The 26,434-nt window shown below is 41.9% G+C and overlaps 1 protein-coding gene across 2 annotated transcripts in view; it reads right to left on the bottom strand.

Annotated features, from left to right (window-relative positions):
* The window catches only part of ll (leukolectin protein), a 40,459-nt gene extending 14,666 nt beyond the window's left edge, over positions 1 to 25,793 (bottom strand). The window contains exons 1-5 of one of the 2 annotated variants that reach the window (XM_082963282.1): positions 25,646 to 25,793; positions 25,323 to 25,556; positions 24,940 to 25,157; positions 24,688 to 24,806; positions 23,464 to 24,019 (exon numbers count right to left, since the gene is read on the bottom strand). In XM_082963282.1, coding sequence (XP_082819408.1) covers positions 23,878 to 24,019; positions 24,688 to 24,806; positions 24,940 to 25,157; positions 25,323 to 25,556; positions 25,646 to 25,700 — 768 coding nt within the window. In that variant the 5' untranslated portion in view covers positions 25,701 to 25,793 and the 3' untranslated portion in view covers positions 23,464 to 23,877. 2 annotated transcript variants of the gene reach the window in all.
* Positions 25,794 to 26,434: the final 641 nt, after the last annotated feature.

The following is a 26,434-nucleotide window of genomic DNA, read 5'->3' as shown; positions in this document are numbered from 1 at the left end:
AACTGCTACTGCCATGCTACCTAACTGCTGCAGCCCCGCTACCTAACTGCTGCAGCCCCGCTACCTAACTGCTGCTGCCCCGCTACCTAACTGCTGCTGCCCCGCTACCTAACTGCTGCTGCCATGCTACCTAACTGCTGCAGCCCCGCTACCTAACTGCTGCTGGCCCGCTACCTAACTGCTGCTGCCATGCTACCTAACTGCTGCAGCGCCGCTACCTAACAGCTGCTGGCCCGCTACCTAACTGCTGCAGCCCCGCTACCTAACAGCTGCTGGCCCGCTACCTAACTGCTGCAGCCCCGCTACCTAACAGCTGCTGCCATGCTTCCTAACCGCTGCAGCGCCGCTACCTAACAGCTGCTGGCCCGCTACCTAACTGCTGCAGCCCCGCTACCTAACAGCTGCTGGCCCGCTACCTAACTGCTGCAGCCCCGCTACCTAACTGCTGCTGCCATGCTACCTAACTGCTGCAGCGCCGCTACCTAACAGCTGCTGGCCCGCTACCTAACTGCTGCTGCCCCGCTACCTAACTGCTGCAGCCCGCTACCTAACTGCTACTGCCCTGCTACCTAACTGCTGCTGCCATGCTACCTAACTGCTGCTGCCACGCTACCTAACTGCTACTGCCATGCTACCTAACTGCTGCAGCCCCGCTACCTAACTGCTGCAGCCCCGCTACCTAACTGCCGCTGCCCCGCTACCTAACTGCTGCTGCCCCGCTACCTAACTGCTGCTGCCATGCTACCTAACTGCTGCAGCCCCGCTACCTAACTGCTGCTGGCCCGCTACCTAACTGCTGCTGGCCTGCTACCTAACTGCTGCTGCCCCCCTAGCTAACTGCTACTGCTGCAATGGATTATCTGGATTATCTCTTCTATTATGTCAATCTCTCATATCAGTATCATGTTGAAATGGAGTGGAATGTTAAAACTATTTCTCCAGGCACGATGTCACATTCTGACCTGTAAAGGTGTTATTTGTTAGTGTTTAGTTTGGTCAGGACGTGGCAGGGGGGATTTGTTTTATGTGGTTCAGGGTGGTTGTGTGTATGTGTCCATGTAGAGAGGGGTATTTGATTTATTAGTCAAGGGTTTTTGTTATTGTTCTATGTTAGTTTATTTCTATGTTCTGTCTAGTCATTTGTATTTCTATGTTTAGTTAATTGGTGTTGGGGCCTTCAGTTGGAGGCAGCTGTCTATCGTTGCCTCTGATTGAAGGTCCTATAATTAGGGGTGTGTTTGTATTGTGGGTAGTTGTAGTCTGTTTTGTGCTTGTCACCTGACAGAACTGTTAGTGTTGTTTCTGTTAATTGTATACGTGTTTATTTTTGTTTCTCCTTCTTATATTAAAAAGAGAAGATGAGTATACACTTCCCTGTTGCGTCTTGGTCCTCCACACACGACACTCGTTACACACGACAAGACAGTGAGTTCTATCAAATCTTTAACCACAGATCAGATAAAGAGATACAACATTCTCATTAGTGTAGCCAGGGCAAACCCATTTTCACGATTTCTGTTAGTTCCATTTATAGTCCAAAAAAATATGTTAAAAAAAAGAAACAATCTATTATCAACTTCAACGAATCACAACCTTACATAGAATATCAACATTGACAATTGTTGGCTGTTATTTCAGTGATAGCACACTGGGAAATGTGTTAATGAGACATGCATTTTAAACCAACAGAGTTTTCTAAAGTTTTGGGTCTGAATACTTTCCGAATGCACTTCTATTCTCATAGATTATATATATTTTAAATTAAAAATGATGAAAAATAATCATTTTTGCTAAGAGTATTATTACATTACTGACTATGACTTTTTAAACCACCAAGCTGTAACACGGGTCGTATAAAGGGGACCAAGGCGCAGCGTGTAGAGTGCTCATATTTACTTTTAATGAATATACTTGTCACGTCCTGACCATATACTTAGGTTTTTTTGTATTATATTTGGTCAGGACGTGGCAGTTATGTTTGGTTATGGTATAGTGGGGTTGTGAGTGTTGGGGTAGGTTCTAGGTTAGGTATTTCTATGTGGAGTTTGGTGAGTGTATGTCTGTTGGGTTAATTGGGGTTGGGACTCTCAGTTGAAGGCAGGTGTTGTCTATCTGCCTTTGATTGAGAGTCCCATATAGTGGGGTGTGTTTGTGTTTGATTTTTGTGGGTAATTGTAATTTTGCACTGTGTTTCGTTTCACCTGTGAAACTGTCACCTTTCTCCTCTGCGTGTTTATTTTGTTTTGTCGTTTCCATCTAAAATAAAGATGATGTGGAACAGTCAACCTGCTGCGTATTGGTCATCGAGTGATTTCGACATATCTTCCGATGAGGGAGAATACGAGGAACGTGACAATACTTAAACAAAACGACCGACAACAGTTCCGTCAGGTGACATACACTAAACAGAAAACCACTACCCACAAAACCCAGGAAGAAAAACCCCTACTTAAATACGATCTCCAATCAGAGGCAACGAGGATCAGCTGCCTCCAATTGGAGATCAACCCAAACAACCCCAACATAGAAATAGAAAAACTAGAACTAAAACATAGACATAGATAAACCCAAAACACCCTCTGTCACGCCCTGACCTACTCTACTATAGAAAATGACATCTTACTATGGTCAGGACGTGACACAAGCAGTCTCTGCAAAATATACTCTCGTGTGATCAACTCAGCTATTTGTGTTTCAAAGTTCAATATTTAAGTTTACAAATTATTTTTAAAAATTCCACATTGATTAGAATGGGTTGATGGAGTATTCCATGCCAGCTCAACAATTTCCCAATTTTAGGTACAGCCATATCTAAGCTCACTGGACTTTTTCTAAGTTACATTTTTTTAATTTTACATTTATGTCGTGGCTGCGACCTAACTATTTCAACATTGATTGATGCCTAGTTATGGGATGCTGAATCCTCATGTAAGATTGAACTATGAACATTGACTGAGTGCCTAGTTATTGGACACTGATGGTAGATCGGGCTATGATCATGATGAAATAATGAGAGATGATGAGCTATGACAAGGATTGGATTCACAAATGCCTTGCTCATATCGAATTATGGATGTTTTTGCCCACTACTAATTATTATGAATGTGTGCACTACATGGTGAAGCCAGACTTGGAGATGACCCAAAACTATCGATGACATGGTGTGAATCAAGGAATGACAATATTAACATAGAGTGCTGAAATAAAGTATTACCATGAATGGACTAAATACAGAAATACATTTTAGAATAAAATAGTCTTACAAACAAAATGTCTGGTTACTGTAACAACATGTGAGAGCTTTGTCTAAATTTTCCAGTGACAAACAGCTGTGAGACTCAAAAGATAAACTTGACTGTAAAATATGATCTTAGATCAGCTTTAAAACTAGCGTTACAACTCCACAGACAGCTGTACAGGAGAGGGTCAACTAGCAATACAACCCCTCAGACAGCTGTATAGGAGAGGGTCAACTAGCATTACAACCCCTCAGACAGCTGTACAGGAGAGGGTCAACTAGCATTACAACCCCTCAGACAGCTGTATAGGAGAGGGTCAACTAGCATTACAACCCCCCAGACAGCTGTATAGGAGAGGGTCAACTAGCATTACAACCCCCCAGACAGCTGTACAAGAGAGGGTCAACTAGCATTACAACCCCTCAGACAGCTGTATAGGAGAGGGTCAACTAGCATTACAACCCCCCAGACAGCTGTACAAGAGAGGGTCAACGAGCATTACAACCCCTCAGACAGCTGTACAGGAGAGGGTCAACTAGCAATACAACCCCTCAGACAGCTGTATAGGAGAGGGTCAACTAGCATTACAACCCCCCAGACAGCTGTACAAGAGAGGGTCAACTAGCATTACAACTCCTCAGACAGCTGTACAAGAGAGGGTCAACTAGCATTACAACTCCTCAGACAGCTGTATAGGAGAGGGTCAACTAGCATTACAACCCCTCAGACAGCTGTACAGGAGAGGGTCAACTAGCATTACAACCCCCCAGACAGCTGTACAAGAGAGGGTCAACTAGCATTACAACCCCTCAGACAGCTGTACAGGAGAGGGTCAACTAGCATTACAACCCCTCAGACAGCTGTACAGGAGAGGGTCAACTAGCATTACAACCCCCCAGACAGCTGTACATGAGAGGGTCAACTAGCATTACAACCCCCCAGACAGCTGTACATGAGAGGGTCAACTAGCATTACAACCCCCCAGACAGCTGTACATGATAGGGTCAACTAGCATTACAACCCCGCCAGACAGCTGTACAGGAGAGGGTCAACTAGCATTACAACCCGTCAGACAGCTGTACAGGAGAGGGTCAACTAGCATTACAACCCCTCAGACAGCTGTATATGAGAGGGTCAACTAGCAATACAACCCCTTAGACAGCTGTATAGGAAAGGGTCAACTAGCATTACAACCCCTCAGACAGCTGTATAGGAGAGGGTCAACTAGCATTACAACCCCCCAGACAGCTGTACAGGAGAGGTTCAACTAGCATTACAACCCCTCAGACAGCTGTACAAGAGAGGGTCAACTAGCATTACAACCCCCCAGACAGCTGTACAAGAGAGGGTCAACTAGCATTACAACCCCCCAGACAGCTGTACAGGAGAGGGTCAACTAGCAATACAACCCCTCAGAGAGCTGTACAGGAGAGGGTCAACTAGCATTACAACCCATCAGACAAGTACATACTGTAGAAACAACATGTGAGAATACCAAAGTCAGGATGATTGATTTGAAGTTATTCATGTAGTAAGTACATGGTAATAGATAAATAAAAGTATCTTGTACTTATAAGGTCCTCAATACTAACCTTTAGGACTAAAGATGACTACTATATAATTACATTGTATTACTTTGTATTTACTGAGTCAGTATGTACAGTTGGATGTTTACCTGTGAATTCACTGTATCACAATTCCAGTGGGTCAGAAGTTTACATACACTAAGTTGACTGTGCCTTTAAACAGCTTGGAAAATTCCAGAAAATGATATCATGGCTTCCTGACAGACGAATTGACATAATTTGGGTCAATTGAAGGTGTACCTGTGGATGTATTTCAAGGCCTACCTTCAAACTCAATGCCTCTTTGCTTGCCATCATGGGAAAATCAAAAGAAATCAGCCAAGACCTCAGAATTTCTTTGTTGTTTACCTCCACAAGTCTGGTTCATCCTTCAGAACAATTCCCAAACGCCTGAAGGTACCACGTTCATCTGAACAAACAACAGTATGCAAGTATAAACACCTTGGGACCACGCAGCCGTCATACCGCTCAGGAAGGAGATGCGTTCTGTCTCCTAGAGATGAATGTACTTTGGTGCGAAAAGTGCAAATCAATCCCAGAACAACAGCAAAGGACCTTGTGAAGATGCTGGAGGAAACAGGTACAAAAGTATCTATATCCACAGTAAAACGAGTCCTATATCGACATAACCTGAAAGGCCGCTCAGCAAGGAAGAAGCCACTGCTCCAAAACCGTCAGAAAAAAGCCAGACTATGGTTTGCAACTGCACATAGGGACAAAGATCGTACTTTTTGGAGAGTCAACTGGAGGTGGGGAGAGCTGCCACTTTCAAGGTGTGGGACTCTAACCCAGAAGTTTATAAGAAATCCTGCTATGCCCTGCGACGAACCATCAAACAGGCAAAGCATCAATAAAGGGCTAAGATGGAATCATACTCCACCTGCTTCGACGCTCGTCCTAAGTGGCAGGGCTTGCAAACTATTACAGACTACAAAGGGAAGCACAGCCGCAAGCTGCCCAGTGACACGAGCCTACTAGACGAGCTAAATTACTTCTATGCTCGCTTCAAGGCAAGCAACACTGAGGCATGCGTGAGAGCATCAGCTGTTCTGGACGACTGTGTGATCACACTCTCCATAGCCGAAGTAAGACCTTTAACCTCCCTGGGCAAGGTGGGACGCTTGCAAAAACCAAAACCACAGCTAAATGCAGCACTAACCTTTGATGATCTTCATCAGATGACACTCCTAGGACATTATGTTATACAATACATGCATGTTTTGTTCAATCAAGTTCGTATTTATATCAAAAACCAGCTTTTTACATTAGCATGTGATGTTCAGAACTAGCATACCCACCGCAAACTTCCGGTGAATTTACTAAATTACTCACGATTAACATTCACAGAATACATAACAATTATTTAAAGAAGTATAGATACAGAACTCCTTTATGCAATCGCGGTGTCAGATTTTAAAATAGCTTTCGGCAAAAGCACATTTTGCAATATTCTGAGTAGATAGCCCAGCCATCACGGCTAGCTAATTTGACACCCACCAAGTTTGGCCCTCACCAAACTCAGATTTACTATAAGAAAAATTGGATTACCTTTGCTGTTCTTCGTCAGAATGCACTCCCAGAACTTCTACTTCAACAACAAATGTTGTTTTGGTTCCAAATAATCCATAGTTAAATTGAAATAGCTCCGTTTTGTTCGTGCGCCGGCATTTCGTGACAATTGTTTTCAAAATATTTCATTACCGTACTTCGAAGCATGTCAAACGCTGTTTAAAATATATTGTTATGCGATTTTTCTCGTAAAATAGCGATAATATTCCAACCGGGCGACATTGTATTCATTCAAAGACTGAAAGAAAAACATGGAGTCCTCTCGTGGACGCTCATCTCCAGTGTCATTGTTCCCTACCTGACCACTCACAAAAACTCCTGCTGTTTTTCGCCCAGAGACTGCAGAGACATCATTCCACTTTCTGGCGCCTTCTGAGAGCCAATGGAAGCCTTAGAAAATGTCACGTTACAGCAGACATGCTGTATTTTTGATAGAGATGCCACAGAAGGAGAACAAATTGTCAGACAGGGCACTTCCTGTATGGAATCTTCTCAGGTTTTGGCCGGCCATATGAGTTCTGTTATACTCACAGACACCATTCAAACAGTTTTAGAAACTTTAGAGTGTTTTCTATCCAAATCTACTAATTATATGCATATTCTCATTACTGGGCAAGAGTAGTAACCAGTTTAAATCGGGTACGTTTTTTATCCGGCCGTGCAAATACTGCCCCCTAGCCCCAACAGGTTTTAAACAGGTCAACATTCACAAGGCTGTGGGGCCAGACGGATTACCAGGACGGGTGCTCCGGGCATGTGCTGACCAACTGGCAGGTGTCTTCACTGACATTTTCAACATGTCCCTGATTGAGTCTGTAATACCAACATGTTTCAAGCAGACCGCCATTGTCCCTGTGCCCAAGAACACGAAGGCAGCCTGCCTAAATTACTACAGACCCGTAGCACTCACGTCCGTAGCCAGGAAGTGCTTTGAAAGGCTGGTCATGGCTCACATCAACACCATTATCCCAGAAACCCTATACCCATTCCAATTTGCATACCGCCCAAACAGATCCGCAGATGATGCAATCTCTATTGCACTCCACAGTGCCCTTTCCCACCTGGACAAAAGGAACACCTATGTGAGAATGCTATTCATTGACTACCGCTCAGCATTCAACACCATAGTACCATCATAGCTCATCGCAAAGCTAAGGATCCTGGGACTAAACACATCCCTCTGCAACTGGAACCTGGACTTCTAGACGGGCTGTCCCAAGGTGGTGAGGGTAGGTAGCAACACATCTGCCACGCTGATCCTCAACACTGGAGCCCCCCAGGGGTGCATGTTCAGTCCCCTCCTGTACTCCCTGTTCACCCATGACTGCATGGCGAGGCACGACTCCAACACCATCATTAAGTTTGCAGATGTCACATCAGTGGTAGGCCTGATCACTGACAACGACGAGACATCCTATAGGGAGGAGGTCAGAGACCTGGCCGGGTGGTGCCAGAATAACAACCTATCCCTCAAAGTAACCAAGACTTCCGACCACCCCCCCATTCTCATCGATGGGGGTGTTGTGGAGCAGGTTGAGAGCTTCAAGTTCCTTGGTGTCCACATCACCAACAAACTTGAATGGTTCAAACACATCAAGACAGTCGTGAAGAGGGCACGGCAAAGCCTATTCCCCCTCAGGAAACTAAAAAGATTTAGCATGGGTCCTGAGATCCTCAAAAGGTTCTACAGCTGCAACGTCGAGAGCATCCTGACTGGTTGCATCACTGCCTGGTACGGCAATTGCTCGGCCTCCGACCGCAAGGCACTACAGAGGGTAGTGCGTACGGCCTGTACATCACTGGGGCTAAGCTGCCTGCCATCCAGGACCTCTACACCAGGCGGTGTCAGAGGAAGGCCCTAAAAATTGTCAAAGACCACAGCCACCCCAGTCATAGACTGTTCTCTCTACTACCACATGGCAAGCGGTACCAGAGTGCCAAGTCTAGGCCAAAAAGGCTTCTCAACAGTTTTTACCCCCAAGCCATAAGACTCCTGAACAGGTAATCAAATGGCCACCCGGACTATTTGCATTGTGACCCCACCCCAACCCCTCTTTTACGCTGCTGGTACTCTCTGTTCATCATATATGCACAGTCACTTTAACCATATCTACATGTACATACTACCTCAATCAGCCTGACTAACCGGTGTCTGTATGTAGCCTCGCTACTTTTATAGCCTCGCTACTGTATATAGCCTCGCTACTGTTATTTTCCCTGTCTTTTTACTGTTGTTTTTATTTCTTTACTTACTTATTGTTCACCTACTACCTTTTTTGCACTATTGGTTAGAGCCTGTAAGTAAGCATTTCACTGTAAGGTCTACCTGTTGTATTTGGCGCACGTGACAAATACACTTTGATTTGATTTGAAATGACCTCTGGTCTGATGAAACTAAAATAGAACTGTTTGGCCATAATGACCACCGTTATGTTTGAAGGAAAAAGGGGGAGGTGTCAGGTGTGTGCGTACTGGTAGCGAAGTCAGGTGCAGGAGAGCAGAGATTTGTGAACAGGTGCACACTTTATTGAGGCAAAGGTGCAAAACGCGCAAAACAGTCACAAGAATTATGTTTAACAATAAACATCTTCGTGAAAATACCATGGAAGAAACAAACCAGTCTGGTGCGTCAACAATAAACAGGTAACACAAACAATCTTTCACAAAGACATGGGGAACAGAGGAATAAATACATGTAGATTGATTGGGGAATGAAAACCAGGTGTGCAGGGAACAAGACAAAACAAATGGATACATGAAAAATGGAGCGGCGATGGCTAGAAAGCCGGTGATGTCGACCGCCAAACACCGTCCGAACAAGGAGAGGAGCCGACTTCGGCGGAAGTCGTGACAGGAGGCTTGCAAGTCGAAGAACACCATCCCAACCGTGAAGCACGGGGGTGGCAGCATCATGTTGTGGGGGTGCTTTGCTGCAGGAGGGACTGGTGCACTTCACAATATAGATGGCATCATGAGGAGGAAAATTACATGGATATATTGAAGCAACATCTCAAGACATCAGTCAGGAAGTTAAAGCTTGGTCGCAAATTGGTCTTCCAAATGGACAATGACCCCAAGAATACTTCCAAAGTTGTGGCAAAATGACTTAAGGACAACAAAGTCAAGGTATTAGAGTGGCCACCATAAAGCACTGACCTCAATCCCATAGAAAATGTGTGGGCAGAACTGAAAAAGTGTGTGCGAGCAAGGAGGCCTACAAACCTGACTCAGTTACTTCAGCTCTGTCAGGAGGAATGGGCCAAAATTCACCCAACTTTTTGTGGGAAGCTTGTGGAAGGCTACCCAAAACTTTTGACCCAAGATAAACAATTTAAAGGCAATGCTACCAAATACTAATTGAGTGTATGTAAACTTATGACCCACTGGGAATGTGATGAAAGAAATAAAGTTGAAATAAATCATTCTCTCTACTGAAATTCTGACATTTCACATTCTTAAAATAAAGTGGTGATCCTAACTGACCTAGGACAGGACATTTTTACAAGGATTAAATGTCAGGAATTGTGAAAAACTGAGTTTAAATGTATTTGGCTAAGGTGTATGTAAACTTCCGACTTCAACTGTAGTCCTTACTTGTTTGCTACCAAGTAAATACGTGGGGACTAAATAGTTAGCAACAATTCTTTTTTGTTACTAAGTATTTACCTAGTTATTGCCTAGTAATAACCGGGCTGTAAAATGAAGGCTTACGTAAATTAGCAATTTGCCTATTTGCCTAGCAATATGTTGTGGAAACCATTTGTAGACCATGTTTGTATTGTTGGCAACTAGTCGTCTGTTAATATACTGAACAAAAATATTAATGCAACACGCAACCATTTCAAATATTCTGTAACTGAATCTATAACTGAGTAAAATATTTGAAATGGTTGCGTGTTGCATTAATATTTTCGTAAGGAAATCAGTCCCAAATCTATATATTTTTCACATGACTGGGAATACAGATATGCATCTGTTGGTCACAGATACCTTTAAAAAAGATAGCTGCGGGATCAGAAAGCCAGTCAGTATCTGGTGTGACCACCATTTGCATCAAGCAGCGTGACACATCTCCTTCGCATTGTGTTGATCAGGCTGTTGATTGTGGCCTGTGGAATGTTGTCCCACTCCTCTTCAATGGCTGTGCAAAGGTGCTGGATATTGTTGGGAACTGGAACACACTGTCATGCACATTGCTCGAGAGCATTCCAAACATGCTCAACTGGTGACATGTCTGGTGAGTATGCAGGCCATGGAAGAACTGGGACATTTTTAGCTTCCAGGAATTGTGTACAGATCCTTGCGACATTATCATGCTGAAACATGAGGTGATGAATCACACGGCAATGGGCCTCAGGAGCTTGTCACGATATCTCTGTTAGTTGTCCGTACTTTATGCCTGCCCATACTATAAGCCCATGCCACCATGAGGCACTATGTTCACAACGTTGACATCAGCAAACCGCTCGCCCTACACAACACCATATACGTGGTCCTGCCAAAACGACGTTGGAGGAGGCTTATGGTAGGGAAATTAACATTACATTATCTGGCAACAGCTCTGGTGGACATTCCTGCAGTCAGCATGCCAATTGCATGCTCCCATAAAACTTGAGACATCTGTGGCATTGTGTTTGTGAGAAAACTGCACATTTCAGAGTGGCCTTTTATTGTCCCTAGCACAAGGTGCACCTGTGTAATGATCATGCTGTTTAATCAGCTTCTTGATATGCCACACCTGTCAAGTGGATGGATTATCTTGGCAAAGTAGAAATGCTCACTAACAGGGATGCAAACAAATTTGTGCACAGAAATTGAGAGAAATTAACTTTTTGTGCTTATGGAACATTTCTGGGATCTTTTATTTCAGCTCATGAAACATAGGACCAACACTTTACATGTTGCAGTCATATTTTTGTTCAGTATAATAAATTACACATTTACCCAACTTTAATAGAGCAGACTGTGTGAAAGGTGTTGTCAAATGCTTTATTTAAATCAACATAACAAATATGTACACTACTGTTCAAAAGTTTGGGGTCACTTAGAAATGTCCTTGTTTTTGAAAGAAAAGGAATTTTTTTTGTCCATTAAAATAACACCAAATTGATCAGAAATACAGTGTAGACATTGTTAATGTTGTAAATGACTATTGTAGCTGGAAACAGCAGATTACTTTTGGAATATCTACGTAGGTGTACAGAGGCCCATTATCAGAAACCATTTATTAGACCCCTTCCCTTTATCCACATTTTTTTACGTTACAGCCTTATTCTAAAATAGATGTATGTAAAAATCATCAATCTATAAACAATACCCCATAATGACGAAGCGATAACAGGTTTTTAGAAATGTTTGCAAATGTATTAAAAATAAAAAAACAGAAATACCTTATATACACTGCTCTAAAAAATAAAGGGAACACTAAAATAACACGTCCTAGATCTGAATGAATGAAATAATCTTATTAAATACTTTTTTCTTTACATAGTTGAATGTGCTGACAACAAAATCACACAAAAATAATCAATGAAAATTCAATTTATCAACCCATGGAGGTCTGGATTTGCAGTCACACTCAAAATTAAAGTGGAAAACCACACTACAGGCTGATCCAACTTTGATGTAATGTCCTTAAAACAAGTCAAAATGAGGCTCAGTAGCGTGTGTGGCCTCCACGTGCCTGTATGACCTCCCTACAACGCCTGGGCATGCTCCTGATGAGGTGGCGGATGGTCTCCTGAGGGATCTCCTCCCAGACCTGGACTAAAGCATCCGCCAACTCCTGGACAGTCTGTGGTGCAACGTGGCGTTGGTGGATGGAGCGAGACATGATGTCCCAGATGTGCTCAATTGGATTCAGGTCTGGGGAACGGGCGGGCCAGTCCATAGCATCAATGCCTTCCTCTTGCAGGAACTGCTGACACACTCCAGCCACATGAGGTCTAGCATTGTCTTGCATTAGGAGGAACCCAGGGCCAACCGCACCAGCATATGGTCTCACAAGGGGTCTGAGGATCTCATCTCGGTACCTAATGGCAGTCAGGCTACCTCTGGCGAGCACAGGGAGGGCTGTGCGGCCCCCCAAAGAAATGCCACCCCACACCATGACTGACCCACCGCCAAACCGGTCATGCTGGAGGATGTTGCAGGCAGCAGAATGTTCTCCACGGCGTCTCCAGACACTGTCACGTTTGTCACATGTGCTCAGTGTGAACCTGCTTTCATCTGTGAAGAGCACAGGGCGCCAGTGGCGAATTTGCCAATCTTGGTGTTCTCTGGCAAATGCCAAACGTCCTGCACGGTGTTGGGCTGTAAGCACAACCCCCACCTGTGGACGTCGGACCCTCATTCCACCCTCATGGAGTCTGTTTCTGACCGTTTGAACAGACACATGCACATTTGTGGCCTGCTAGAGGTCATTTTGCAGGGCTCTGGTAGTGCTCCTCCTGCTCCTCTTTGCACAAAGGCGGAGGTAGCGGTCCTGCTGCTGGGTTGTTGCCCTCCTACGGCCTCCTCCACGTCTCCTGATGTACTGGCCTGTCTCCTGGTAGCGCCTCCATGCTCTGGACACTACGCTGACAGACACAGCAAACCTTCTTGCCACAGCTCGCATTGATCTGCCATCCTGGATGAGCTGCACTACCTGAGCCACTTGTGTGGGTTGTAGACTCCGTCTCATGCTACCACTAGAGTGAAAGCACCGCCAGCATTCAAAAGTGACCAAAACATCAGCCAGGAAGCATAGGAACTGAGAAGTGGTCTGTGGTCACAACCTGCAGAACCACTCCTTTATTGGGGGTGTCTTGCTAATTGCCTATAATTTCCACCTGTTGTCTATTCCATTTGCACAACAGCATGTGAAATTTATTGTCAATCAGTGTTGCTTCCTAAGTGGACAGTTTGATTTCACAGAAGTGTGATTGACTTGGAGTTACATTGTGTTGTTTAAGTGTTCCCTTTATTTTTTTGAGCAGTGTACATAAGTATTCAGACCCTTTTTCTTTGAGACTCAAAATTGAGCTCAGGTGAATCCTGTTTCCATTGATCATCCTTGAGATGTTTCTACAACTTGATTGGAGTCCACCTGTGGTACTTTCAATTCATTGGACATGATTTCGAAAGGCACACACATGTCTATATAAGGTTGACAGTGCATGTCAGAGCAAAAACCAAGCCATGAGGTTGAAGGAATTGTCCGTAGAGCTCCGAGACAGGATTGTGTCGAGGCACAGATCTGGGGAAGGGTATCAAAAAATGTCTGCAGCTTTGATGGTCCCCAAGAACACAATAGCCTCCATCATTCTTAAATGGAAGAAGTTTGGAACCACCAAGACTATTCCTAGAGCTTGCCACCCAGCCAAACTGAGCAATCGGAGAAGGGCCTTGGTCAGGGAGGTGACCAAGAACCCGAGTTCCTCTGTGGAGATGGGAGAACAGCATTCCACCAATCAGGTCTTTGTGGTAGAGTGGCCAGACGGAAGCCACTCCTCAGTAAAAGGCACATGACAGCCCGCTTGGAGTTTGCCAAAAGGCCCCTAAAGGAATCTCAAAACATGAGAAACAAGATTCTCTGGTCTGATGAAACCAAGATTGAATGCCAAGGGTCACATCTGGAGGAAACCTAGGCACCATCCATATGGTGAAGCATGGTGGTGGCAGCATCATGCTGTGAGGATGATTTTCAGCGGCAGGGACTTGGAGACTAGTCAGGATCAAAGGAAAGATGAACAAAGGAAAGTACAGAGAGATCCTTGATGAAAACCTGCTCCAGAGCGCTCAGGACCTCCGACTGGGGCCCAGCTTCACCTTCCAACAGGACAACGACCCTAAGCACACAGCCAAGATAGCGCTGGAGTGGCTTTGGGACAAGCCTCTGAATGTCCTTGAGTGGCCCAGCCAGTTCCTGGACTTGAACCCGATCGAACATCTCTGGAGACACATGAAAATAGCTGTGCAGTGACGCTCCCCATCCAACCTGACAGGGCTTGAGAGGCTCTAAAGAGAAGTATGGGAGAAACTCCCCAAAAAAAGGTGAGCCAAGCTTGTCGAGTCATACCCAAAAAGACTCGAGGCTGTATTCGCTGCCTAAGGTGCATCAACAAAGTACTGAGTAAAGGGTCTGAATACTATGTAATTGTGATATTTCCGTTTGCAAATAATTCTAAAAACCTGTTTTTGCTTTGTCATTATGGGGTATTGTGTGTAGATAGATAAGGATAAAAAAAACAATTTAATCCATTTTAAAATAAGGCTGTAACATAACAAAATGTGGAAAAAGTCAAGGGGTCTGAATACTCATTAGTATCTTATTCATAATTTTAGGTAATGTTGGAATGATGCTTTTCATTGTTTTGCATACTTTGTGTCTTATAATAAGTTAATGTGCTTTTCTCCACGAGGAGGGGATACTATATAATGTTGTTGGGTCTTTAACCATGTTTGCCAGTGACAGTCTCTTCCCATTCAAATATTGTTTTCAACAAAAAGTTCAGTAATAGACCTATGTAATTCCAGTTGATATTGCAAGGGTTGTTTTGTTTGTGCAATGTGTCTGTATATTGTCTATAAAGGTGGATCCTCATTATTGTATTTTCCTTTCTTTTTAGACCTTATAGGCCTATTAAAATACTTAAAATGGTAGGCTAACCGCATCTCTCTCTCTCTCGCTCTCTCTCTCTGTGGTGACTTAAATTAAATGTTGAGGCCTCTTCTTTAAGGCCTCAACATCTTGCTGAATTTATCTGAACTAACATCTATCTGAATTTCTGTCTGTGTCCGTTTTGAAAGTGCTTAAGGAATAGGCCTACCTCATCGCAGCTCGTTTGCTTGCACTTGCTTATACTTAAAGATAAGTGTTAATGACCAGAACAAACATGAATTTACTGAACAGAAATGTAATAATGTTTGTGTATGATTCAAAAGTCTAGATTAATGTCAGCATTTGTTATTATTGAAGGAGAATGTGGTTCTTATCGAGTTACACAAATCTACAAGGAGTCACTAGAAACCATATTTATTTAAGTCAGCCATATCAGCTACGTTTTTTTTAAATGCAGTAAAAGAAGTTGAATAAACTGTTTCGCTGCCAGACGATGCTTAGCCTGGTCTCATAAACATATGTCCAGGACTCAACAATTTGTATGATATGTTAGGTTTGGTATTGTTAGACAAGACAGATGGTTACTTAAGTCGGGGTGGATGTGTGGGCGTATAAAGGGAGCATCTAGAAAACCAAAGGTTGCTAGTTCAAATCTCATCACGGATTACTTTAGCATTTTAGCGAATTGGCAAATTGAACTACTTACTACTGTTTAGCTACTTTGCAACTACTTAGCATAACCCTTCTCCTAACCTTTAACCTAACTCCTAAACTTAACCCCTAACCTAGCCTCGCTAACATTAGCCATCTATCTAACGTTAGCCACCTAGCCAGAATTCGTAACATATTGTACGCGTTGCAAATTCATAACATAATACCAATTGTAATCTGTAATATATCATACGAGATGGCTGATGGACATCCACAAATGAATACATACCATACGAAATGCAACATGTCATACTAAATGGACTGTTTAGATTCATGGTGCCGTGTGGCTCAGTTGGTAGAGCATAGTGTTTGCAACGCCAGGGTTGTGGGTTCGATTCCCACGGGGGACCAGTACGGGAAGAAAAAAAAAATGTATGAAGTGTATGCATTCACTACTGTAAGTGGCTCTGGATAAGAGCGTCTGCTAAATGACTAAAAAGTAAATTTACATACTGAATAATACGGAATGCTCTGAGACCAGGTTGCCAGGCTCTGCTGAGAGCCAACTCTAGTGGTGGTAAGGAAATACTCCATGGTGCTGAAAGGAAAGCTCCGCTGTTGGGACAGCTTTATGTAGGCCCTAACAGTTTGTGGGCACCGTTTCTCACCCTTATAGTGCAATTAATGTATTTTTTAATGTTGTGTTGTGTAGGGGCTTTGCTGGCATGTATAAAAAGAAATTGGTTGAGTTTGCCCCCTCAAGATTTACATGCTAAAATTAACACTGGCAGAGCAACCTAAACTTCCCCCTGTTCAATAAGATTATACAAAAATTACAAGTTTAAAACTGAATGATTTATTTTTGCGGGAAATTATTATATCATAAGATAATAAGCAATGAGAAGGATTACATTCAACCCTATTGATGACCTCTGAAGCACAGCAAAACATGTGGATTGTGACCAACATGACCTTGCCCAAGTTTACATTATGATCTAATAGCCTCCATGGCAAAGATCTATTGAAGTGTTAATCAAGAAGTGATCAAAAAATGTATGATTTAAAAAAAATGTCAGTAAGATCAGTGATTACTATTGATAGAGATAAAGTACTGTACAGACTTGGAGACGACCCAAAGACGGCCCAGGTCGTAGGTCACGTGGCCCATGAGCATGCCCATTGGGATATTGCTCCATCCGGTGCCCTCTGGTTTACTGGCTGTGATGCCGTCTCTGTGTTGAAGAAAGGGTTGGGGTTCACGGTTTAAAGCTTATCCTTTTTTTAAGTACATACATTTTCGGACTTTAATAATTGTATATAGCCATTGATTTTTGAAGAATATAACTTCTGCCTCTTGGGCTTAATACAACCGCATCAGAAGCTAAAATGTACATTTTTACTAAATTGTTTGTAAACAATGTTATTGTAAACAAACAATGTACAGCTTTAATAAACATGTTTCAAAGAAAAATAAAAAATACATTTGTCTGTCTGTGCATTCATAGCTCTATGTATAAATTTGAGAGAGGTTACATTTGTCTAGCTACATGTGACTGTTGTCTAGCTACATGTGACTGCTGTCTGTGACATTCAACTTTTACATATTTTACCTTACACTGTCTATACATTTCTTTATAAGTCTGTTATATGTTTAGATCTGATTTAATTTGACAGATTTTATTTATGTATCTATTTAAATGTTTCTTTAAAGAGCTTCACTGTCACGCCCTGACCTTAGAGAGCCTTTTTATTCTCTATTTTGGTTAGGTCAGGGTGTGACTAGGGTGGGTACTCTAGTTTTTTGTATTTCTATGTTGGCCTGGTATGGTTCCCAATCAGAGGCAGCTGTCTATCGTCGTCTCTGATTGGGGATCATATTTATGGTTACTCTTTATTGTTTTGTTGCCGGTTATCATAAATAAAATTATGATTAACCTATCCCACGCTGCATCTTGGTCCGACCATCATTACAACGACATTCGTGACACTCACAAAGCATGTACAGAGTCGTGTCTTTGGCATCATTAAAACTGAAGACTTATTTATCAAATAACTCTCTGTAATTATTATTACGCGATTAACCTGATTCATCATGTAACTGTAATTAACTAGGAAATCGGGGCACCAAGGAAAATATTCAGATTACAAAGTTATAATTTTCCTAATATAACTTTCAGATATTTTAATATGTGATCAATTAGCCTTCGAATTAATTAATTATTATTTACCTCGCGTTAGTCTCATTCCAAACGTCGTAAATTGTTGGTTATCTGCACGAACCCAGTCTTCACTATGAGTCATCCATACATCAATTGTCTTAAAATCATTTATTTACTAACTAAGTAATTCACAGAAATGCATAACAAACAGTAGATATGGTTACAAAGAAATGATAGAGGAATGTGCCCTAGTGGGCTAAACCGGCATGGCGGCTTGTTAGACAAACGGGGAGTGGGGGGTCAGCTGAGGAGACACTACAGAGTTGAATATTATAACAATTGAAATGCTAATCCTTTGCACATGAACGCTCACTCATTCGGGCACAATTGCAATCAATATATATATTTATGCTCAGTGTGTCGTCGGGATCTCTGTTGAAACGTTCGTTTCTGTTGAAGAGTCTGTCCGCCCTCTCTCGCTCTCTGTCGTGGTTAGAATGGATAGTTCAGAGTGACATTCATTCATGTCGTTATAGGATAGGTGTTTCGGCGGTTGTCGGTCTTCCCGTTCAATGATACCGAATTCCTAGCTGCAGACTAGTAATTAGTACCAAAGACTTGTTCTAATTCTGTCGGTATCAATAGTCTAAGAGTATAACCACATGGGATGGTTAAAAGATTCAGCAAGAGAAATGCAGGGTCTGCAACCTTTAGCCATCTCATTATCGAGGTAAGCTGGTCTCCTCTCAAACCTTGGCCCTCTCGTTATCGAGGTAAGCTGGTCTGAAGTGGGAAAACCCAGGTGGGGATTTTATTCGGAACATCGAAAAGGCTGTCTCATGACGCCAGGTCCTGTCTGTGCCCCTAGGGGCGTGCCAATGACTTAGTGAAACTTTAAACAGAAATACAATTCTCTCACATTAACATCATTACATAGCATCCCATCACCTCACAAATAGCTTCATCCTTATTCATTCATTTTATACAACCATTAGATGTAAGTCTCATACCTGAGACTCTTCTATAAACATGGTTATGGTAATGTGGCTGTATTGTTTCTCATGAATTTCACAAAATTGAACCAAACGGACCAGTTCGTAGCTGGATTCTTCACCGATCTTTTATACCTTCTCCAGAACCTGAATATTGTTCGGTTGTCAAGTTCTGTGAGGTGGAAGAAATTCCTTTGTTCTCTCTATGAAAACTCACTCTCTCTATACTGTCTGGCCATGAGGCAGGATCTTCTCTAGGAATTTACGACCTCTTCTGACCACAGCAGCCTGGGTGTGGGAGACAGAGGTAGGGGGATGGTGCATAGAAAAAGGCTGTTGCAGAGGGAGGGGGGGAATAGTGCTCGCTGTACCCAAAGAGGGCAACGTCATGACAACAGTAAGGATCAGAGTTATTCATAAAGGTATATCATTATTATTGTAAGTTCTTATTACAAGTCATATTCAAGTTAATAATGTTGAGGGGGAAAGGGTGGAACTATACACATAGTTCAGTAGCAACCTTACCTGGTATAAACACTACCCGCAGAGTTGACCCCAAAGACACTACCATCAGTTGCCACCTCAATCATGGAAAGCTTGCCATCAATGTGACTCCACCCCTTGTTTTGGCAGTCTTGATTCAGCTGGAAACAAAATGATACAATCAGGGTTTTAGGACAATTTCAACAGTTATAATATGAAACAGTTTTAAAATAACTGACACTCTTCATCCTCTACTACTCTACTCCAGCTCTCACACTCTTTCCCAGATCTTACACTCATTAAGAAGATATCATCATTCTTGTTGACTGCCCAGCACCCAAAGCGTCCGCAGCTGTAGTACTTCACAGCTCCTGGCAATCCTGTCCATGGAAGGGGTGAGCCTGGACCCTTGTAGCCAACTGTGGCACTACATGTCAGACAGAATGAAGTATCTTTCATGTGGACCCCCACAATAAACTGTTCACCTCCAGCATCCACCTGCTTCAGAAGGCCTGAAGACCATAAAGACAGACTGACACACAGACAATCAAACAAGTAGCACTTATATGTGAGTACTGCAAAATGACTTACAATAACAATATTAAACTTGTAAAACATGAATAATTTTTCAAGAACACCCTGATGGTATCAGGAAAGCTAAGAAGCATGTGTCCACCGGATAAATATTGAGTAATGCTCTCCACTTACCTGCAGCTTGCACTCAGTTACCGGTGACATACCTGTAGATTGAGTTGGCCTTGTTGATTAAACAGCATGATCATTACACAGGTGCTGGGGAGAATAAAAGGTCAGTTTTGTCACACAACACAATGTCAGAGATATCTCAAGTTTTGAGGGAGCGTGCACTTGGCAAGCTGACTGCAGTAATGTTCACCAGAGCTGCTGCAAGATCATTTTATGTTAATTTCTCTACAATAAGCCGCCTCCAAAGTCTTTTTAGAGAATTTGGCAGTATGTCCATCTGGCCTAATGCAGTCCATCTGTATGGCTTTGTGTGGGCGAGCGGTTTGCAGTGAAACGAGTGCGTGTAGGGTTATAGTATGCGCAGACATAAGCTACAGACAACGAACACAAGTGCATTTTATTGATGGCAATTTCAATGTAAAGAAATACCATGATGACATCCTGAGGCCCATTTTTTTTTTTATGGCATCTGTGACCAACAGATGCATATCTGTATTCCCAGTCATGTGAAATCCATAGATTAGGACCTAATGATTTCCTAAAATAAACTGTAACTCAGTAAAATCTTTGAAATTGTTGCATGTTTTTGTTCAGTATAGATAGCTACAATAGTTGTCTTGGTAACCAAACAGAGACTTACCAGTTTAGCTAACCAAACCATCAGTCGTGGTCTGCTATTATGATAATCAAATTCAACAATGACAATAATGTTTTGAATTGAACTTTTGTAGGTTCAATAGCAGCTCAAATGTAGAACATGTAAGAATGAACTTGCCATTGAATTCTAATGTTTTGATATACCATTCGTTAGAGAGAAATAATGCACGCTCTAGAATGCCCTTCAAGACAATTAAAAACGAGTATTCGAAGATGCCATGATATAAGTGATTTTAAAGCTTCTGTTGTTTTCCTTTGTGACCCACATACTGTACTTGGTAGGTGGTATATTTGTAGAGTTTTTTGATAAGGTTGCTAAGCACCAAAGCGTTATAGTCCGGCACATGAGGAATTGAAAAATTGTATGGTTGAGAGGGATGAGGCAAAAGTGATGGCAAATAGGTCTGGCTGTACAACCGATTGGCAAACATACTGTAAATTGAGAAATCATGTGTCTAAACTGAATGAAAAGAAGAAACTACACTATGAAACAAAGATAAATAGCATAAAGAATTATAGTAAAATGTTTTGGAGTACCTTCAATGAAAATTTGGGCAAAAAGGCAAACTTCTCTCCATCATTCATTTAATCCGATTGCTCATTCATCACAAAACCCATTGGTATTGCCAACTACTTTAATGATTTTTTCATTGGCAAGAATAGCAAACTTAGGCATGACATGCCAGAAACAATTTTTTGTTTGTTGTTAAATGTCTATCAACAATGACAAGTCACTGGGGTCTGACAACTTGGATGGAAAATTACTTAGGATAAATCCTCTTGACGTTACCCTAGGATAGGGGGCACCACAGCGCATTTTGGAAAAAATACGTGCCCATTTTCAACGGCCTACTAATCAAACTCAGAAGCTAGGATATGCATATAATTAATACCTGTGGATAGAAAACACCCTAAAGTTTCTAAAACTGTTTGAATGGTGTCTGTGAGTATAACAGAACTCATATGGCAGTCAAAACCCCGAGACCGATTGAAACAGGAAGTGGAATTCTGAATTGTGGACTCAACTTCACGTCGTTGCCTATTATTCACACCGTGAGCTATCGTTCATTAAGCACTTCCTATTGCTTCCACAAGATGTCCCCAGTCTTTACAAAGTGTTTTGAGCCTTCTACTGTCGAAACTCAGTGAATGAGACCCGTTGGAAATTGGTCACAGGGGGAGGGCCATCACCATTATGACGCCGGCGGCCCTGTCTACCCCCACCTTTCGAAACGTTTTGAAACACAATGCAATCGTCCCCCTCGAATCTTATTGGCTCTCTTGTTGAAACAGGCCCTGAAGATTTATGTTATACAACGTTTGACATGTTTGAACGAACCTAAATGGGAAAAAAAATATATATTTTGAAATGTAGCCCGGCAGAGCATTTGGATACAGCATTCAGAAGCGCTAACAACAGCAAGCTAATGGAACATAAAGGATGGACTTTTTCGACCGAAAATACATCTGTTGTGGACCTGGGATTCCTGGAAGTGCTTTCTGATGAAGACAACTAAAGGTACGCGATTATTGACAATATTATACAAGATTAGATGTGATATGCGATTGTTCCAAGATGGCGCCGAGCTCGGTTTACTAGCTCATTTTCTGAGTATCGCATCCCCTTTTATCGCTAAGTGTGATTACCCAGTAAAGTTATTTTTAAATCTGGTATGACAGGTGCTTTCAAGAGATATTCATCTATAAATCTTAGAATGACAATATTACATTTTAAAAATGTTTTCGAATAGTAATTCAGTAAATTGTAGCACTGTTTCCCTGGATGCATTTGACGGGAAAATAGTTAGTCAATGTCAGACGCCGATGTAAAATGCTGTTTTCATATATAAATATGAACTTTATTGAACAAAAGAATGCATGCATTGTGTAACATGATGTCCTAGGTGTGTCATCTGATGAAGTTTGTAAAAGGTTAGTGCTGCATTTAGCTGTTTTTTGGTTATTTGTGATGCATGTGGTTGGTCGGAAAATGGCTATGTTGCTGCTTTTACGATGGACTCCTCTAACATAATCTAATGATTTGCTTTTCCTGTAAAACCTTTTTGAAATCGGACGACGTGGGTCGATTCAGGAGAGGTGTATCTATAAAACGATATGAGACAGTCCTATATTTGAAAAAAGAAAAATATTACATTTCGTTATGCTAATGTCGCTAGGAGTTTTCCCTGGATTTTGATCCCGCGTACGGGACGGGACGCTGGAGAGGATAATAGCGGACGATATTGCCACTCCTATTTGCCGTATCTTCATTAGAAAGTGTGCGCCCTCAGGCTTGGAGGGAAGAAAAAGTTATTCCCCTAACTAAAAATAGTAAAGCCAACCAGCTAACGTTAGACATTTAGCCAGAATGTGTAACATATTGTACGCTTTGCAAATTTTTTACATATACTACCAATTGTAATTCGTAACATATCATACGAAATGGAAATGGACATCCACAAATGAATACATCCCATACGAAATGTAACATATCATACTAAATTGAGTGTCTCGGATTTACGTACAGAATAATACTAAATACTCTGAGACCAGGTTGCCAGGCTCCGCTGAGAGCTAGGTGTAGTGGTGGTAAGGATTCTCTCCATGGTGCTGAAAGGAAGCTCTGCTGTTGGGATAGCTTTATGTAGGGCTTAACAGTTTGTGGGCAGTTTGTGTTGTGCAGTGGTTTTGCTGGCATGTATCTAAAAAAAAATTGGTTGAGTTTGCCCCACCAAGATTTCGATGCTAAAATCACCACTGGCAGAGCAACCTAAAATCCCTCTGTTCAATATCATTAAAAAAAAAACAATAACACAGAAATTACAATAGTTTCAAAATGAATGCTTTATTTTTGCAGGAAATGATTATATAATGAGATAATAAACAATGACAAGGATTCCATCCAATCCTATTGATGACCTCTGAAGCACAGCAAAACCCATGTGGATTGTGAGCAACATGACCGTGCCCTAGTTTACACTACACTTAAATAGCCTCCATGGCAAAGATCTATTGAAGTGTTAATCAAGGAGTTGTCAAGAAAATATAAAATCTTCAATGATATTTTTTTTAAATGTCAATAAGATCATTGAAGAACTGAAAATAATAGGTAGAGCAATAGGTTTTAAAATGAAGGATTTTTATGAACTAAAGGCTTTTCCAGAAAGAGAGATCAATGAGTTCGCCAGTGAACTTTAGACAGATCCCGAACGGCCTTCAGCTACAGAGAAGAGGCTAATGTGTGCACACCATGGTGACGGCAGACTTGGAGACGACCCAAAGACGGCCCAGGTCGTAGGTCACGTGGCCCATGAGCATGCCCATTGGGATATTGCTCCATCCGGTGCCCTCTGGTTTACTGGCTGTGATGCCGTCTCTGTGTTGAAGAAAGGGTTGGGGTTCATGTTTTAAAGCTTATCCATTTTTTTAAGTACACCCATTTTGGGACTTTAATAATTAAATATAGCCATTGATTTTTGAAGAATATAACTTCTGCCTCTTGAGCTTTATTCAACCACATCAGAAGCCAAAATGTAAGCTTTTACTCAATTGTTTGTAAACAATGTTATTGTAAACAAACAATGTATTGCTTTAAAAAACATGTTAAAAAAAATGTAAACAAAAAATTGTTGTGTCTTTGCATCCGTAACTCCATGTATGAATGTGAGAGTGGTTACATTTCTCTAACTACATTCCTCAACTGTTTACCCAAACAAGTGGTGGGGTGTCTGGGAAGTTGTTGTTTTTTATCCCAAACTGTAGCTTTACAGGACATCCAACTTTTACATATTTTATCGTACACTGTCTACACATTTCTTAATAAGTCCTATAAGTTTAGATCTGATTATATTTAACTGATTTTATTCATGTACCTACAGTATTTTAGTTTTTGTGTAAAGAGATTCACATGGCATGTACTGTAAGGATCAGAGTTATAATTAAAGGTATACCATTATTATTTTAAGTTATTATTACAAGTCATTTTCAAGTTAATACTGTTGGGGGGGGGGGTGGACCATACACATAGTTCAGTAGCAACCTTACCTGGTATAAACACTACCCGCAGAGTTGACCCCAAAGACACTACCATCAGTTGCCACCTCAATCATGGAAAGCTTGCCTTCAATGTGACTCCACCCCTTGTTTTGGCAGTCTTGATTCAGCTGGAAACAAAATGATACAATCAGGGTTTTAGGACAATTTCAACAGTTATAATATGAAACAGTTTTAAAATAACTGACACTCTCCATCCTCTACTACTCTACTCCAGCTCTCACACTCTTTCCCAGATCTTACACTCATTAAGTAGATATCATCATTCTTGTTGACTGCCCAGCACCCAAAGGGTCCGCAGCTGTAGTACTTCACAGCTCCTGGCAATCCTGTCCATGGAAGGGGTGAGCCTGGACCCTTGTAGCCAACTGTGGCACTACTTGTCAGACAGTATGGAGTATCGTTCATGTTAGCCCCCACAATAAACTGTTCACCTCCAGCATCCAACTGTTTCAGAAGGCCTGAAGACCACAAAGACAGACAGACAAGCAAACAAGGAGTACTGCCAAATTACCTACAAGTTACAATTTAAAACATCAATCGTTTTTTTCAACAGCCTGATGGTATCAGGAAAGCTAATAAGCAGGTGTCCTCTGGATAAATATTGAGTAATGCTCTCCACTTACCTGCAGCTTGAACCCAGTTACCGGCCACATACTTGTAGATTGCATAGTCCTTGTTGACACCCCAGATCCCTGCTGGTCCTACAGTGATATGCTTCAGGGAACCAGGCAGACGGATCCATTTATCACCTACCAGGTAGTAGGGGATTTGACTTGTGTCCGTAGCAACCACTTGCCCCAGTCCTGCATCGATCTGCATCAGATTCTTGATGTTTACTACCTCCTGACAGTCCCATGCTATGGAGACAAAGACATATGAGTAGAGTATACCAAGAAAAACTTCAACTCCAAGTTGATCAAGCATGTTTCAGATGATGGTAACTTACCATGACTGATGGTCAGGAAACAGAGGACCAATAGGACGGCTGCAGTGGCTCTCATGATGTCTATGTAGATCTACAGTATACGTTTGGTTGTACACCAGACTTCAATTGTCCCATTGGAAGACTTTGCGCTTTTATAGCCCTGCACACAGCTGTCAGCAATGATGGCTTCCTGTTCCAGCTGTTTAGCGAAGACTTGATGGTGTCCGGTGTCTGGGAGAGGGGAGAGGAGAGTTCCTTTGTTCTTCTCACGTTTTCTCTGTTTACATTTTGAAATACAGTGCCTATAGAAAGTCCACACCCACCTTGGATTTCTTCAGATTGTATTCACAAAGTGGGATTAAAACGGATATAATAGCAAGATAATAGCAATTTTATTGTCAACCATCTACACAAAATACTCTGTAGTGTCAAAGTGAAAGAAAACTGATATACTTTTAAATGAATGCAAAATAAAACACAAATGTACCTCAATTATATAAGTTTTAACCCCCCTGAATCAATACATGGTAAAAACACCTTTGGCAGCGATTACAGTGGTGAGTCTTCTTGGGTTAGTCTCATAAGAGCCTTGCACACCTATATTGTGCAATATTTACCCATTTCTCTTTTAAAAACTTCTTAAAGCAACACTATATATACAAAGTATGTGGACACCGACAAATTTGTGGATTCAGCTATTTCAGCAACACCCATTGCTGACAGGTGTCTAAAATCGAGCAAACAGCCATGCAATCAACATAAACAAACATTGGCATTAGAAGGGCCTTACTGAAGAGCTCAATGACTTTC

This window comes from Salmo salar, chromosome 17, assembly GCF_965601325.2.
Source record: "Salmo salar chromosome 17, fSalSal1, whole genome shotgun sequence".
Classification (NCBI taxonomy): domain Eukaryota; kingdom Metazoa; phylum Chordata; class Actinopteri; order Salmoniformes; family Salmonidae; genus Salmo; species Salmo salar.
The sequence above is the reverse complement of the archived record's forward strand: the minus strand, read 5'-3'. Positions and strand labels throughout refer to the sequence as shown.